This window comes from Colossoma macropomum, unplaced genomic scaffold (genome assembly GCF_904425465.1).
Source record: "Colossoma macropomum unplaced genomic scaffold, Colossoma_macropomum, whole genome shotgun sequence".
NCBI lineage: Eukaryota > Metazoa > Chordata > Actinopteri > Characiformes > Serrasalmidae > Colossoma > Colossoma macropomum.
The window spans coordinates 5,548-23,881 of NW_023495423.1; the positions used below are offsets into that span (position 1 = coordinate 5,548).

The following is an 18,334-nucleotide window of genomic DNA, read 5'->3' on the forward strand; positions in this document are numbered from 1 at the left end:
CTACTTTGGTATATTTGCCCCAGGCATACAGTGTGTGATTTTAGCCTGTTTTTTTAGTCACACACAAAAATCATCAGCAAGATTTTAAATGCTATTGATACATTCCTAATAACAAGCTACTGTTTATGCAGTAGCCACACAATAGTAACACAAGTTACAGTATTTGCATCGCTCTTCCACACGATTGTGCAGTGAGTCTGTGAATGAAATAACACTGGATTCTAAACCTTGAAGAGAAAATGTAGCAAAACTAAAAAAATCCAAATTAGCACAAAGATGAATTTTAGGATGTTTTATTCTGCCAGACGTCCCTTCATCACTAATAGTCAGCGATATTGAGCTAATGATCAAACTTTGAGGGATGATGAACTAATAATCTCCTCTAATGATCTAGTGGGCTTGTTTGTGAGTGTTGAGTTTAGCACTGGTGCTGTACTGAACTCCTGCTCAGTGGGAGCAGCAGTGAAACAGGAGAATTACATGAAGAAAACTGTGATCCAGTAACAGTATGGATTAACTTAGAGCTTTTCTCATGGGTCTCATCAACATGTGTTCTAAATGTGTTCTGAATATGTTCCTGTTTATGTGCTGTAATGAAATCCATGACCGAATACATTTAAAACTGTGTGTTCAGCACTAATTTTTATTTTGTATTTTTTATTCTGCTGCCCTGTATATGAATGTGTACACACACTGAGGTCCAAAAGTCTGAGAGCACTTTGAAAATCTAGGATTGTTTTCATTTAGTCCTGCAAATAAACAGAATGTTTTAGAGTGTAAAAATATTAAAGAAAAAAAAAATTTTGTATGCATTTTTTAGCGCTGGTTAAGCTGTTTTACAAAGTGAAATGGTGTTTATACTAAACTTTCTAAAACGCTTAAAAAGTCATTACATACAATAACTGAAATTTGATCCTTGAGTTTAACTTTCGTTTTACATCAAATCATCAGAGAAAGAAAGTTTTTTTAATGGAAAATATTGGAGTGTCTTAATAAGAATCACTCAACTATGTAAACTTTAAATAAAGTTTTAAAACCTTTTTTACTTTTTGTATTGATTTGTGTTCTTCACTGATCCACACGCTGATCGCTCAGAACCTCAGCGCCGCTCTGTCTTTATATCACGCTCTGCTGTTCTTCGCTGGTGTTCAGTGTTTATATTCAGTGTTGGTGTTTGATATCTGAAACACGGCCTCATTCATGCAGATGTTTCAGTGAGGAGCCAACAAAACAACAGCATTCAGCAGCTCATGAGCCAATGGCTGTGCTGGTAGGCGGAGTTTAAGTTGGATCAGTGGGTGCAGAGCTCCCCCTACTGACCAGACTTTATAGTGTTGAAATTAGGACCACTGGAAGCCCTTCATCAGGACTGAACTGAAAATATCAGAGCATTAGAACACAGATTAGACCTTCATCAGACCATCTAATCACAGTCTGATCAGTCTTCACTGTGAAGCTCATCAGCTGTGAGGAGAGAGATGTGTCTCCACTCTTCATCATCTCTCTACATGATGATTCACTCATCTGCTCACTGTATTGATCTGAACTGAAGCAGTAGTGAATCAGGATCTTCTCTCTGACTGGATGGATGTGGATGTAGCTGTATTTCCTGCATGTAGTGATGAGTGATGAGCTGATGATTGTGTCTCTGTAGAGTTCACACAGCGCAGGTGATGATCAGCTCTGAGCTGGATGATAATCTCATACAAGTCGTTCAGAGTAGTTTGGCCTGAAATAGTTGATTGTAGAGACTTACGTGTCTTTACAGTGGTGGTGAATAGAACCAGGGGTCACAACACAAATATAGCTGTTTTATTTATTGTTAATTATTTTGTATTTTTTTTTTATATGTAATGTTGATGATGATAAAATAGTGGTAAGTCTGAAAAAAAGTTTTGCTTCACAACACCCTGCATTTACGCCTTCAGCATGAGTTTGTTTAAAAATACATATTTTAGGTCAAACACACACTGTGTCAGTCAGGCAGTGAATTCATAACCATTTCATATAATAACATTCTGTGAGGGAGCTTTTAGAGGAGGACGTCTGGTTCCTATCACCACCACTGTGAACAATTCTGACTCTCTAAGTTTCTCTAGAACAGAGCGTTTCACACCAAACCACTATGAATGACTCTGTTTACATCTGAACCACTTAAATATGCAGACATTTTGAAAAAGCTGTGGAAGCTTTGTGGAGCTGTGTGGTTCCCCTTTAAAGAGAGATACAGTCTATAAAAGTCACTCTAGAGAAGAAAGATTTTCAGTATTCATTTTCACATCCAGTCAATAACCAGAAGAACACTAAACAAGCAGCAGAAATGGATCATTAGAATGGATCATTTAGTGCAGAGACTCAGACTGGTGTATTCGTTTTAAACATTGAGGACCTCCCCAGGTGGTGGTGGTGGGGGGGGGTTCTTTTTCCAGGTGTGTGTGTGTGGGGGGGGGGTGCTTCTTCCTTTTCATTTAAATAATAAATTGTTGTAGTATTAATAATAAATGCAGTGTAACATTGGAGGATTTTTCTGCACCACTGATTACAGCTGTATTTTACTGCATTACAGAGTTACAGCTGACTGTATAAGACAACCTCTCTGCGGTCAGTTTCACTCTGAAAGGTGATTTGTTATTTGTGTTACCTGATTTAACACATTCTGTGTCAGAAATAGTGTTCAGTCTCCAGCTGAACACACGGATGTGCCTAGTTAGAGACAGAATGTGTTGTTTTGTAACACATCTGTTTAAAGAGTGGGCTGTGGTCAGTTATCCAGTCAGCTGCAGTCAGCTGCGATCAGACCCAGGCTGCAGGAGGAGGGAGAGAAATATGAGAGGAATCCTTGCAGTTTCAACTTCGAGTTCCACGCCCTCTTTGGCTCTCAGCTTAGCGGCTCATGATTTTTCCTTAGTTCCTATTGGTCAGAGCTCCAGACACCCTAAATCTCAGATTTCTACTGTGTGTAAACTCCCCCTGCTGCTCCTGCTGAGACTCCAGAGCAGAAAGCAGAAAGATCTCCAGGAGGTTGAAGATATCGGCTGGTCATTTTGTCCAGATTAAGGCGTTTATTTCTCTCATTATGGTTCCAGTCTGCAGTGAGAGACGGGACACATCATGAAGTCCCTGCTGCTCCTCATCTTCACTCTTCATCTCACTTCAGCAGGTCAGTCCAAAGGCTAAAGCTGAGCTCCAGTAGTTTCCCTGCTTCTAAATCACACTGAAGAGCAGACAGACTATTTATTATAAGTAGAAAATCTGGGTTCTATTCTGTACATGTGAGAGATAGCAGAGTGTATTAACACACACTGGGCTACAAAGTGGGAAAGTCAGAGCTGGGAATTGAGCCATTTTCCACATCCTTTACAAAGTGGAACAACACAGGAAAAAGGACTCCATGAGATGCATAGTTGGCAACAAGCCATCCAGCCAATGATAGTGATCCCTGCTTAAAAAGAACCATTAGAAACCATTAGGATCAAACCTTAATGGTTTTGTTTTGTAATATTAATTAGTTATGTTGTACACTTTAAATATAAAGAAAGTACAATATTGAATAAAACAGTGTACCTACAGGTTTGTACAGCAGTTTAAATCTGGCACTATTATTGTTAAAATATTGTGACATGGATTATGAAAATATGTTTCAGTATTGTGAAATATTTTCCATAGTGACTGTTTTTTTCTGTATTGTCCACCCCTACGGTCAGTATGAAAACACAACGTAAATGTGCTGCATGTGTTGCAAATGTAGAAACTGGCTGTAACAGTAAGTAAATCTCAGCATGAACTCTCAGTGACCAAACTCACTTTTGGTCACTCCTTCCTCAGAGCTGAACTGGCAGCTGCTCAGTCTCCCTCAGTGGAATGTGTGGGGAAATGTGTAAGAGCACTTGGGAAGCAGCAGTTAGAAAACATTACAGCTGATTTCACTTATTTAATCATCACACTGTGAACCTCACAAAACTTGCAAGCTGTCAAACTGCACACTTTAAGGAACTAAAGAAAACTCAGCCAACTATAAAGATGTGTTTTATCGTATAGTATCATCACCAAATCTTTATCAGGAAGATGTAGAAGACATTCAGCTGTTATAATCATTTTAAGTATCCTCTGACAAGAATTTAACGTTTGACGTTCAATTTGAAAAAATTACATATTAAATTAAAAAGAAATTCCCTTTGTCCTCTGACTGGACTAATTATGCTGCCTGTCCAGGAATCTGCTGCTTTCCTAGTCATTTTGGCCATTTTTCTGCCATTGCTGACTTGACTTCGTCATTCTGTTGCCTTCATTTTCTCATTCCATTCAGCTCTCAGTCACTGGAGCCATGTCCTTTTGCCATTCCTGGCCTTTTGGGGTATAAATTCCGAGTGATTCTCATCCAAGGTCATAACTGAACAACCTTGCTGTTACTGACAGGATATTCCATGCCAAACTGCCTCCTGCTTTACTCTCATCTAACTCCTTTGCCTGCCTTGTTTAGCTCAATCCTCACAATCCGGTGTCGACCAGAGAAGGATGGGTTCCCCTGTCAAGTCCAGATTCATCTCAATGTTTCTTCCTTTCCACTGTCACCCTTGACTTGATCATCAGGGGTTCAGATGTGGATATTAATCTTTGCAGTAATACTGCACAGAAATACAATTCAAACCGTTTCTGAATCTGTTGAGTTGCATCACAAGATTATGTGTGCCTCGCATCTGGAGTTCTGAGCCAGTGAAGATAAGTTGAGACACACGCCATCTGCCTCTCACTGTGTGAAACTGGTGGATTCATGTGCCTCTTGCCTGTAATTGGTGGATTCGTTTGTCTGTTTATATTTTGTGAGAAACTGACCAATGGACACTCAGGAAATCACTAAGGGCTTACCCATCGTGTTGAAAACACTGAAAACACTGATACCCATTTCAAGCACCAAAACAATTCATCCATATGAGTAAAGCCATGTCTTCACAAGCAATATTAAGAATTTCTAAAAGCAGATTTCATTTTGTCAGATTTCGGGCCAAATTACACGGTGATCCAGATCAAAAGGGCCTCACTACAGTGAGAGCTGAGATTTTTGACTAAAAAAAAAAAAAAATATCGTATCTGATATTTTTTCAAAATGTCTATGTATTGAACGGAAGACACATAGATAATTCAGATGCTATGTATTTTATACTGCTTCCACCCAATGACTGATGGGGTAAGCTCCAGCTCCCCCATAACCCAGAAGAATAAGCGGCTTAGAAGATGTATGTGTGTGTATTTTATAGTTGTAATGAATTAAAATCCCTTTGCAGAGATCTGTTTTCTGTTTGGCTCTAAAGAATCAGTTTCTTCTAAACTGTGTAAAAAAAGAAACTAATTAAATCCACCGTGATCCAAAGTTCTAATACAATAAAACGTGAAAACTTCCAAGGGTGTGAATACTTTTTATGGGCACTGTCCATAAGTGGACAAAGCTTCATCAGAATATATTTATTGCTTTTAATAATGAAAGTTACTTTCATTGTGTGAACACAGAGTCTTACATGAACTTGAACATGAAAATCACGCGAACGCAGGATGAACATGAAAATAAGGTGAATGCAGTTTTCATCACTGATGTTCAGTGGGAGCAGCCCTAGCTGCATATTCCAGCTGATCTGAGACTGTAGCATCCTCACTCTTACAATGCTACATTACCCCTTTATTAAGGGAGGAACCAGAGTTTTCTTCTTCATTATTTGTCCTTGTTTTTGTTAGTTTGCTGCTGGTTGATTTATCCATAGTTCTCTTGCGAGCACTGCCCAGTGTAGATTGCTGGAGGCATCCTCCATTACTGATACTGCCAACATCAGTGGTGTGTTTTGCTTGTAAACGATACTTCAGACTAGCTGTACACCGTAAAAATTAAAGGTGTCTCAAATATCCAAAGGGGTACTCGAAGAATGAAAAATTTGAGATGCCTCAACTAGCCTTCCCATATAACAGGGTAACTGGAGCAGCCCTTGATGATCTACAGGCTCTTACAAAAACCTAACTGGGTTCCATCAAGCACCACATTTCAGTTCTAGGTTCTTTTAGGAACTCTCTTCTTTTGAGCGAGACCTCAAGCACCTATAGGGAGAACTAATAGGCCTAAAAGGGGCTATTTTAAGAACCCTAGACTTTTTGGAGTTCTTCAAAATCTTGTATTGTAGCAGGTTCCATGAGTAACCAAAAGGTTTGCTGAGTCAGGAGCAGGCCTCATATCCTAAAACCTAGCAGTTTAAAAATTGTTCCTTGAAACACCCAAAGTGTTTTCAGATGATGCTGGATTAAATGGTTCCTCAGGAAACCTAGTTAATTATTGTAGGTTCCCTAGAGAACTACCCTTTTCAAAAAGGTTCCTGGAGGCTCCCTAAAGGGTTCCACCATTGTGGCAAGCTGAGGAACCCCAAAAGTATCCTTGCATTTTTATAGTACACTTCAGTGATAAACAAACACAGCACTGTAAATTATTTTACAGTACAGAAACTTTGGGTTTCCAGTTGCAGTTTTGTGAGAAATCATTTACATCATAGCTTATTTATCTTTACAGACAACCACTTTCTGGACTTCTTCTTCACCGGAGTCACACCAGGAATCAGCTTCCCAGAGTTCACTGCTGTTGCACAGGTGGATGGACGTCAAGGCGGCTATTATGACAGTAACAGCAGGAAAGTGATCCTAACAGAAGAGTGGCTAAAGAACTATACAGATGAAGAGCACTGGAACATGATAACAGAGATTTCACATGGTTATCAGGAAGCCTTCAAAGTCAGGATAGCTACAGCAATGAAGCTCTTCAATCAGACTGATGGTATGTGTGTGCCTTTATATATGTATAATGTTTTTCAGTTTTTGACAAAATCTGAAAAAGCTTGTTGCCCTGTACACTGTGTGTAAATTTCATATGTAATGGACCTAAACAAACAGCCAAAAATGACTTGGAAAAAATTCTGGTTCCATTGACTCACGTTAAAAGTAAAGTGTGTTTTTTCCTTCTCCTGTAAAGTTACCATTTTGGAGATATGAGATTTTCTTCCTACAACAGCGATATGTATGTGTGTGCATGTACAGCACTGCGCAAAAAGTCAGAGACAACACTTACATCTGTTTACCTCAGCTGCCTCACACATTTCTCTCTCATGTGCATGTAAAATGGTCCATCTTTCCATTATGAGAGGACAATGCTGTGGGTCTGAAAAGATGTTTAGCTGTTCAAGAAGCCCTCACTGAAAAAAAGGAAATAGACAAGAAGAAATTTTTCACCAGAACAAAGAACCTGGATATCTCAGATGTGGAGTAATGTTTTATGGACTGATGGTATGAGATCTTTGGAAGTAACAGTTGGTTATATGTATGATGCTGAAGATATGAGTATATTGGGGGCAGTAGTGGGCTGGAGGTTAGGGAACCAGCCTTGTGACCGGAAGGTCACTGGTTCGATCCCCTCAGCTGACAGTACGTGACTGAAGTGCGCTTGAGTGAGGCACCTAACCCCTACCTGCTCCCTGGGCGCCTTGGATAGGGCTGCCCACTGCTCCGGGCAAGTGTGCTCACTGCCCCCTAGTGTGTGTGTGTTTACTAGTGTGTATGTGGTGTTTCACTGCACGGATGGGTTAAATGCGGAGGTCTAATTCCAATGTGTTCAGATACAGTTGGCTAAAAAAGGTTAATTTCATTTCATTTTCATATGAAAGACTCATCTAACCTTATCTAGAACCTTCAATCAGTTTGGGATTGCTTGGACTGTAAGAAGCAGAAAATGCAGAACCCCCCCCCCCCAACCCGATTTTCAGTAACTCTTTCACTTTCTTCCTCCACATCCTCATATTTACTCAGATGGTCAATATTGGCTATTTTTCCATTGAACATGTCTGAGGCACCTAAAGCTGTATAGTATGTATATTTAATAAATATACATAAGATATAAGAGACATTATAAACTAATTCTGTCTTGAGTGAAATCACATGTAACAGAACTTAATAAAGTGCTTAGTGAGTGTATATGTAAATGGAAAGTGATCGTACATGTTGATAAACATGTTTGAAACATCAATGCATTTAAGTATCATCAACATTTTTTATGATTTCATTAAGATAAAGAGAAAAAAACAGTATAGCTTTTCATTTAAGAAAACTATTGGTTCCAATACTGGTAAATTTGATCACTTTTTATGCATTTGAGCATATTTTTATGGGTCATACATTTTTGGGTTAATCCAGCTACATTAGAGAACTCTTATGCTTTGGATAGTTGTCTTGCTGCCTAACTCAGTCGCACTTGAGCTTCAGAGCATGGACACTGTCCTGCAGGATTAACTGCTCTGTTAGTTATGGCAAATTGCCCACAGGCCCTTAAGCAGCAAATCACACCATCACACTACCATGTTTCACTTCTGGTCAGATGCTTTATTAAGGAATACTCTTAGCTTGATGTAACGAGACCCACAAAATTCCACTTTCTATTCCACTTCCAATGGTGGCCTAGCGATGCCCCTGACTCTCACTGTGGTTCACTGGAGTCCCAAAGCCTCAGTAATGGCTCTATGACCATTTCCAACTGATATTTTTCATTAACCTCTCATCTTTCAGAATTTCTTTTGATTACAGCATAATGTGCTGCCTGTTGGGTCATTTTAGCCTCCTTCACATTCCTGAAAAGATTCTATTTAAGTGATGTTTCAATTCAGTTGGGATGGCAGTAATGAAGCCTGGATGAGTGTAATTTTATTGATCTCAAATTACCAACTGAATTTGGCTAACAACCCCACAGTGTGAGATCTGATCTGATTAGCTTAACCGGAGGGCTCAATGCCTGTCTTGCCACATCTACAGTTAGATTTTTTACAATTCGATTATTAACTTCAGCCATCTGTTATAGGATGGCAGCTGGGCAGTTGAGAGTCATTTCAGACAAATAGTAGACTAAACTTTATTTACATCTGAATGGAAGCTTCTTAACTTCATTTATATCACAACACAGCATCCTTTGCAACAAACTGTTACTTTCAATATACTGTAGACCCTTCAGGGGTTCAATGTTCAGTCTGACTCTGTTGAATCCAGAGCGCTTCTCTTGCTTCATTACTGTTTTTATTACAATACAGACTGGTCATTTCCATTTCAAATTTGGAGAAATGTCCTTTTTCCATGCAGCTTTAATAGTTAGGTGTCACAGGTTGTACCATTTACTGTTCACAAAAAGATAAAGTCCTCCCCCATCTCCTATTACCGCTCTCTTTAGTGTTCCTGTCTGTGCACTGATAAACACAGAATACAGTGGCAGCAGATGTTGAGGTATGTGTCAGTCCATCCTTTAAAAAGCCATTTCTGCTTCCAAAAAAATATACACAACACTCTTGAACACGGAGGCACAGAAAATATACAAAAATGAACAAAAATGTTCGTCAGTTTTCTATGTATAACATCGCTGTTGGAAGAAAACCTCATATCTCCAAAATGGTAACTTTACAGGAGAAGGAAAAAAACCTACTTTACTTTTAATGTAAGTCAATGGAACCAGAGTTTTTTCCAAGTCATTTTAGGTAATTTCTTTTGTTCCATTCATCATGAAATTCACACACAATGTAAAGGGCAACAGGCATTTTCAGATTTTGTCAAAAACATCAAAAATGGAGATACAAGGTTTTCTTCCGAAAGCAGTGATATATATGCACAAAATTTACATTTATTAGAAAAACAAAACAATATCAGTAATATTACATCGCTTATATATTTAAATAAAAAGAAAATCACAAAAGTAAATCAACAAAATAAACTTTTTTCTTGTCTACTGATGTTTTCATAAATAGTGAGAGATATAGTGATGTGCTCATATGTGTCTCTGCAGGGATTCACACGTGGCAGTGGATGTTTGGCTGTGAACTGCATGATGATGGAACCAAGAAAGGATACAGCCGGTACGGTTATGATGGAGAAGACTGGCTCAGTTTGGATCTGAACACCTCCACCTGGACTGCAGCCAATGATAAAGCTTTATTCACCAAAAAGGAGGAGAATACAACTAAAGCCGAAGGCCATAAGAACTTTCTGGAGAATGAATGTATCGAGTGGTTACAGAAGTATGTGTATTATGGCAGAGAAACTCTGGAGAGGAAAGGTAAAGTGTGTGAGCTGATCTGTTTCTGTACCTGTCTTAGCTTTACTGGGGTCCGAGGCAAAACTTGACTTGCTCATAAACTCAAACCACACATCTTCTCCACCAACACAACTCTTCAATCCCTTTACAACAGTCATCAGCTGCTAATCATGATTTTAACACAGCAGTTCTTCTGTTAGATTTATTTACATGAATGAGAAATAGTAGCTTTTGAATTGTTGGTAACAATTTACAATATAGTTCCTTAACTAATGCTTAAGTAGTGACAAACTTAAAAGTAAGTACAACCCCATTTTCAAAAAAAGTTGGGAAAAATGTAAATACAAATGCAAGGATGAGCAAATTATTTAAACCCTATATTGCACTTGCTCAACTTTAATAGATTATAATTATATATTTCAGGAGATTTGCTTTCAGTTTGTTAAAGAAATCTGCAGGGATATTTTTCCACACTTCCAAAGTTCAGTCTTAGTAGTTGGTTGCCTTGTCTGCTTTTTTGGGATCCACATAACCTCATTTACAAATTTAGACTCATCAGTCCATAAAACCTCACTCCACATCTCAGATGTCCACGTTCAGTTTTCTATTACATTTCTTTTCCTCAGTACGGTTTTCTTGACAGCTACACATCCTTTCAGACCCACAGCGCTGAGTCGTCTTCTCACAGTGGAAGGATGGACAGAAACACCTGTGGATGTTTTCAGATCTGAAGCAGCTTGATTTTCTCCTCTCTCTCAAAAAGGAAAGCTTTAAGTGCTGTTTATCTGATGGGGGCAGTTTTGGTGTATTCCAGATGTTGCAGGTGGTTGTTAGGAGTCCCACTTTCTCTGCAGCTTTATTTTTTTATTTTATTATTTTTCAAACTTTGGTTTTTGGAAAATCCTAGTTTTTTTATTTTTCATTCCCTTTGTCTTTCCACAATGGGCACCAATGTTTGGTGACACTCTGGGCCAAAGTAATGTTGTGCCACTAAACAAACAGATCTTGTATCTCACTCCAGTAGGCAGACTCATCATTGTTGCTTCAACTAACAGTCCAATCACAGTGGTGTCATCTGCAAACTTAATTATTTTGTTGTTGTTGTTTATAACTATACAATCATGGGTGAACAAGCTGTACAACAGGAGCTGCCCTTACAGAGTAGTTTATTCAAGTGTGCCATTAGTATACTTCTTTTAAACTAAAAACACATAACCCAGTCAGGCTCAGCCTGAAAAGGCAATGTGTGGGGACCATCATGGGCGACAGGTGCAGTGCCTTGGTGGCATGAACCCCTGCAGTGGAAACTGGCTCTTGTTATGTGGAATGTAACCTCCTTGGGGGTAAAGAAGCCAGAGGTTGTTCCCTCTCCTACTTGGCAGTTGCACAGGGTTAGATGCACCGGCCGGGTGTGTGGATACTCACAAGCCCCTGGCTGGCTGCTGTGCAGTTGGAGTTCGTCACTGTGGATGAGAGGGTCGCCTTAGCGTGAATTAAAATCACACTCTGATTGTTTTGTGTGCTTACACACCAGACTTCTGTGCTAGTCATGGATTGTCCACAATGAACACCAAGTTTGACCCAGAGCTCTTTGGGTGAAAGGTCAGTGATTTTTGACCTGATTTTTTTTTTATTTGACCTGGTACCATATGTCCTAGACGCTCAGGTGAAGAAAGGTGCTGAGCTGTCAACCAATCACCATCTGGTGGTGGGCTGGTTCAGATGGCAGGGAAGACTGTTGGTCAGACCTGATAGACCCAGGCAAATGGCGAGAGAGGCCGAAGCCCCTGTTCGGAATGACTGTAACTCCCAGCTCCAGGAGAACTTTTCTCCTGTGCCGGAGGAGGTAGGGGATTTGGAGTCCAAATGGACCCTGTTCAAAACCTCCATTGTGGAAACCATCAGATGTAGCTGTGGCCAAAAGCTTGTTGGTGCTTGTCATGGCAGCAGCCCAAGAAATCCCTGGTGGTCACTGTTGGTGAGGGAGGCCATCAAGCTGACCTTAGATTGGGGAGGAAAACACGAATTCCATCCCAGCCGTGGAACAATGGACCAGCTTTTCATCCTCATGCAGATTATTCAGAGGCATGAGAGTTTGCCAATCCAGTCTACATGTGTTTTGTGGACTTGGAAAAGGCTTACAATTGTGTTCCCCCAAAGTATTCTGTGGGAGGTTCTCCGGGAGTATGGGCTTCCGGGGCTGCAACTCCAGGCCATTCAGTCTTGTACTCCCGGAGTGAGAGTTGTGTCTGTGTACTTGGCATTAAGTCAAGGTCTTTCACTTCATGATTTTCATGGACAGGGTGCCAAGGCGTAGCCAATGTCAGGAGGGTATTATGTGTAATGTTAATGTTTACCCCATCTCTCTCTCTCTCTCTCTCTCTCTCTCTCTCTCTCCAGTCCGTCCTGAGGCGTCTCTGTTCCAGAAGGACTCTTCTTCTCCAGTGGTGTGTCATGCTACAGGTTTCTTCCCCAAAGCAGTGATGATCTCCTGGCAGAAGAATGGAGAGGATCTGCATGAGGACGTGGAGCTCAGAGAGACGCTACCCAACCAGGATGGAACCTTCCAGAAGAGGAGCGTTCTGACTGTCTCACCTGAGGAGCTGAACAAACACAACTACACCTGCATCATTCAGCACAGCAGCCTGGAGAAGGAGATGGTGCTGCAGGTGGTTAATCACAGAGGTGAGAGAAATAAGATATATTTTCAGCTTTAAAGTCACTGATGAGCCCAATTATAATAATAATGATCTTTAACCAATTTAGTTTCAGGTGGAGTCTTGATTGGTATCATCGTTGGTGCAGTAATGTCTGTTCTCGTTATCATCAGTGTTGGAGTTTTTGTGTGGATGAAGAAGAAGCAGCAGCAGCCGTCTGGTAAGAGAAGGAAATAAACACATCCCAACACCACTGGATTACTAACTGAAGATTTACTGTGGATTACCGTTAAGTTAAAACAGTCCAGTGAATGTAGACTAGCTACTAATCTAAATGAGGGTCTGCTAAGCTTTTTCAGGCCTGGATCATCAAATGAGTTTTATCCTGTTATCTAGTTTTATCTGTTCCACTATCCTCCAGTACCTCAGTCAAGCTTTCAGAGTTTCCTGTGTTTTTTTACATTGAGCTAGCATTCCTGTTAATGTACTTAGTTAGTCATAGGGGCACACCAAACAAGGGCTGAAAACGTGATGATACGGGTCTGAGGTTTTTACTGCATTTTACTGCGTAAGGATACACAATACTTTATAAATACTATGATGCAATTTTGTGTAATTTTGATGTAATTTTGCATCCTACATCATCAGTTTATCAGGCTTCCCGTAGGAGTACAGAACTCCCCGTATTTGTAAGTGAGCTTTTATGAATCTTATGTCATATAAAAAATAAAGTAAACTGAGCTTACATTGCACAGACATCTTTAATTAACTTTTAATTTGAAAACTATTTCTCTTGGTTTTATTTTTCATGGGCATTAATATGGAATCGCTTCCCTTTGCAGCTGTAACAGCTTCCACTCTTCTGAGAAGACTTTCCACAAGATGTCGGAGTGTATCTGTGAATTAAAGAACACTGAATCATATGTTTAAAAGTGAAGAAGTAGCAAAATTATCTAAATTAATCAGATTAGCAAGAAGAAATTGTTAAGATGGTCTGAAGTTCACTTATACTTTATATTTGCACATTTTATTCTACGAGACGTCCCTTCATCACTCATAGTCACTGATCTGATGATCAAACTTTGAGAGATGATCAATATAATAATCTTCTCTAATGATCTCGTGGGCTTGATTGTGAGTGATGAGTTTAGCCCTGGGGTTGTACTGAACTCCTGCTCGGGAGGATTGTGGGAGCAGCAGTGGACTGAAGCAGAAAATGACAGAGAAAGAAAGATGATAACTTGCAGAACTTCATTTAAACCGAAGAACTACATGAAGAAAACTGCCACTCAGTAACAGAGTGGATTAAATAAGAGCTTTTCTCATGTGTCTCATCAATATGTTATTAACGTTTGTTCAGTTTTCAAAAAGCATTACTGCGTTTTCTCATCACTACTTTTTCTGCCTAAGTCTTCTGGCCAACACTGTGTGTGTGTGTGTGTGTGTGTTATATATATATATATATATATATATATATATATTTGTTTTAAATATTCTTGTATGTATGTATATATATATATATATATATATATATATATATATATATATATATATATATATATGTAAGAATATTTAAAACAAATATATTAGCACTGACTCCAACAATACAAGCTTTTTCACAAAGTGAAATGGTGTCAAGTTGTATTTTGGGTAGTTTATACTAAACTTTGGGTAGATCAAAGAATCATGATCTAAGCTTAGATGAAAATGCTTAACAGTCAAAATGCACTTTGCAATCAAATTTACTAATAACTAGCTGTTTCAGCTATATACAGTTTTAATCAGTGTTTAATAACAAAGACATTACACAACAGCCCAAATTTGATCCTTGTGTATCTTTCTTATTCTTAGAAAGGAAGTTTTGTCTTTTGTTTCACTGTACAGAATATGAATGTATTTTTAAATTTGTAAAGAGAAAACAGTGTCTTAATATGAATTACCCAAATATGTGAATTTTAAATAAAGTTTTACATTTTGTTAAACATTTACATCCATATTTAGAACCTCAGTGCTGCTCTGTCTTTATATCACGCTCTGCTGTTCTTCACTGGTGTTCAGTGTTTATATTCAGTGTTGGTGTTTGATATCTGAAACACGGCCTAATTCATGCAGATGTTTCAGTGAGGAGCCAACAAAACAACAGCATTCAGCAGCTCATGAGCCAATGGCTGTGCTGGTAGGCGGAGTTTAAGTTGGATCAGTGGGTGCAGAGCTCCCCCTACTGACCAGACTTTATAGTGTTAAAATTAGGAGCACTGGAAGATCTTCATCAGGACTGAACTGAAAATATCAGAGCATTAGAACACAGATTAGACCTTCATCAGACCATCTAATCACAGTCTGATCAGTCATCAGTGTGAAGACAGAGCTCATCAGCTGTAAGGAGAGAGATGTGACTCCACTCTTCATCATCTCTCTACATGATGATTCACTCATCTGCTCACTGTATTGATCTGAACTGAAGCAGTAGTGAATCAGGATCTTCTCTCTGACTGGATGGATGTGGATGTAGCTGTATTTCTCAATTGTTATTTTCAAAATGCATTGTTTTAATCATGTTCCTGATTTAGTTTCTACTTCAATTTGTTACTTTTTAAATTATAATTTGAATTATCTTTGCATTTGTAAAGCACTTTGAATGACCAGTGTATGAAAGGTGCTATATAAATAAACTCGCCTTGCCTCGCCTATTATTTTAGATGTAATGTTAATGACGTTTAAATATTGGTAAATCAAAAAAGAAAAAAAGTATTCTTTGGGCGTTTTATCTCCCAACAACCTGCATCATGGACATGCACAGACATTTTGGAGGCTGTTGCATTAACCCCCCAAGCCCTCATCAGAGACCTGGGAGACAGGAGCAGAGTTGGCAGAGAAAAATCCCACTTCTGACGACGAACAGAAATTGAACTGTCAGGCTGGAAAAAGGACTCTGAAGTTTGCATGAGTGAAGAGTAACCCACTCAAAGCCTATCATTCTTTTGTTTTGATTATTGACAGTACTTCTCCTGCCTACACCGACCAGGATATCACAGTCACTCATGAGCATGTACCAGAATGGTGTAAAATATGGTCGTTTAACTAACCAAATCAATTTTCCATTTTTCCATAATGTGTACGTCTTTCTCTTCATCTCACTTTTATTGACATGGCCTTTTCATAGTCATGCCAGTAACTATAAGAATAGGCTGTATCTAGTTTTGTATGTAGAACATAAACAAGATAACAGCACAATTGAAAAATATCGTATAGGATTTCATGCTAATGCATGCATAATTTCTGGATTTATCATCCCATAATTCACAAAAGCTATTAGCTTAAGTATTTTACTTGATTACTTGAGCTTTTGGGGTCAGACACACCTACAGAAAATCACTTTCTTTTAAATTATTTTAAAGATGTAACTCCTTCACAATGCTACTGTGCACAGATATAATATACTGTGTATTTATCATTGACTGAAATATTAGATGGAGTTAGTTATTAGCCTATTTCCAACTTAAAAAGGGCCAACTTCACATGAAATCAATTATGTATGTAATGCTTGATATTTCTATAATAATGCTCACCTGCTGCTCTGCTGGTTGTTTGAATCCAGCTCTGCACTGCTGTGCTCCCCTTAGCTGCCTCCCTCAACTCTCTCTCTGTTTAATTCTCCTCCTTTTGGAAGGCTTTGCCTACTGTAAGCACCCAAAATTAACATTACATAAAAAACTGCATTACATTTTAAGCAGTTTGAACAATACAGGTTATCATCTCATAATGAAAAATAAGACAACTTTAAATATTCATCACAGCCTGAATGGAGCAAGTTTAAGAATTTAGTTAGCAGCTTATTTCACAAACTAGAAAGAAGGTAAGATTTAGACTTAGTGATTATTCATCTGGTTTTTAGTTCTATAGTACATTTTGATTAAAATGAATATTTTTCTCAATGACTTTAATCTTAGCCTTTGATTAGCTTTGATCAGATCCTTCTTTTATTTAAGGTGGTATCAATTATAATATAGTTCTTGTTTATTGTTTATTTGCTGCATTATTTTTTGTTTATTGTTTATTTACTGAATTATTTCTTGTTTATTGTGTATTTGCTGAATTGTACATATTGAAAAAAGTGGTCTATTCAAAAGTTATGGCTCAATTTATTTTTTAAATTCTATTTTTTACCAGTATATTAAACTCAGCAAAAAAAAAAACAGAAATCAGCTCTGCAGATGCTGATAGTTTCCTATTTTTTTTACTGAAAATTACTGAAATACATAGAAAATACAATGTACTAATCATGTTAATTGAATATCACCAAAGTTTCAAATGCCCACAATAAGTGTAGCTCTTTGATAAGTAGAATTAAACTAAGTGTGCAAAGTGATTGTAAACTGCCGTTAGATTAGTGCAATCTGGATTAAAGGTCTAAATTCCTTCTTTGTCTGTGAGAGCTGTTTTTGATGTAGCCTTATGCTCATTTTCACATATAATCGAGGTGATAGGACCACCGAAACTGAATGCTGCCAGACCCCACTGCCTCAGAGTGTCCACTGCCAGAACTCACCACAACCAACAGTTCTGAGGGTTTGAGCTCTCCAGCTTTGAGATTGCTAAATCTAAAATGCTGTAAAAAGATGTTTTTTATATATACAGTGTTTTTTATCCATTTTACTATCACCAATGTGGACATGCGCATGTTCAAACTACTCTGGGGACAGATTTTAATCTGTTAATGTCTTATAATCCTTGGTTTATAGCATCCTAACGCTTGTTATTCAGTAAGTGCATGGAAAGCAATGCTAACTGAGTCATTCTTAATTGGACCTTCTGGAGGATTCTGGCCAATGAAGGTGGTTCAAAAGAGCCAAAGTCTCAGAATGTATGGCCGCAATATGATAAGTAAAAGAGGCCATAACAACATGGAAAAACAGCGGTAAATATTGTCTAGCAAGAAGGGGCCAGGACTCTGGAGCCAGACATCTACACCCATGTCGTCTTGCATATCTGCAAGATTTGAACCTGCAATCTCCTGATGAGATGTAGTGAACCATCAATGCTGTACAGAGGCCACATACTTGATGATGATAAAACGACAAAGAATGATTGTAGTAAAAGAGAGACATGGGGCAGAGAGAAGAGGCAACTGAAATGTTAATTTTTTTGGCAAGGTAAAAGAATGGCACAAATCAGATTAGGACACTGCTGCAGTCTTTTTTATTACATACAAGATGACTAAGGTCAAATTATCTGCTGTTCAGTTTAATTCCTGATATTAACTGAAATAAAACATGAATGACATATATAAAGCCTGAATTAAAGCTCTCTGAGGTTCTGGCTGAGATGGAGGTCATTGTCAGAACCGGGCCTTTTACCATAAACAATCATGTTTACTCAACACTGAGACACACACATGTGATCTGACAGAATCAGAAAAGTGAACAGAAGCAGTGAGTGTACCTTCAGATTCCTCAACAAAGAAAGACAAGAACAGATATAACTTCACTTATTTAACTTGCCTGTAACTCAATACACAACACAGGAGTTTAAATTCGCTCAGCTTTGTAACTCCATATGTCACAGCTGTTTAAATGTACACAGCATT

General features: G+C 38.5%; 1 protein-coding gene across 1 annotated transcript; it reads left to right on the forward strand.

Moving 5' to 3' along the window:
- The first annotated feature begins 2,960 nt into the window (after positions 1-2,960).
- Positions 2,961-14,188, forward strand: LOC118802072 (RLA class I histocompatibility antigen, alpha chain 11/11-like). The gene is made up of 6 exons (XM_036562532.1): positions 2,961-3,160; positions 6,545-6,805; positions 9,842-10,111; positions 12,491-12,775; positions 12,857-12,967; positions 13,590-14,188. Exons 1-6 carry the CDS (start codon positions 3,112-3,114, stop codon positions 13,652-13,654), a joined length of 1,041 nt encoding a protein of 346 aa, XP_036418425.1. The 5' UTR covers positions 2,961-3,111; the 3' UTR covers positions 13,655-14,188.
- Positions 14,189-18,334: the final 4,146 nt, after the last annotated feature.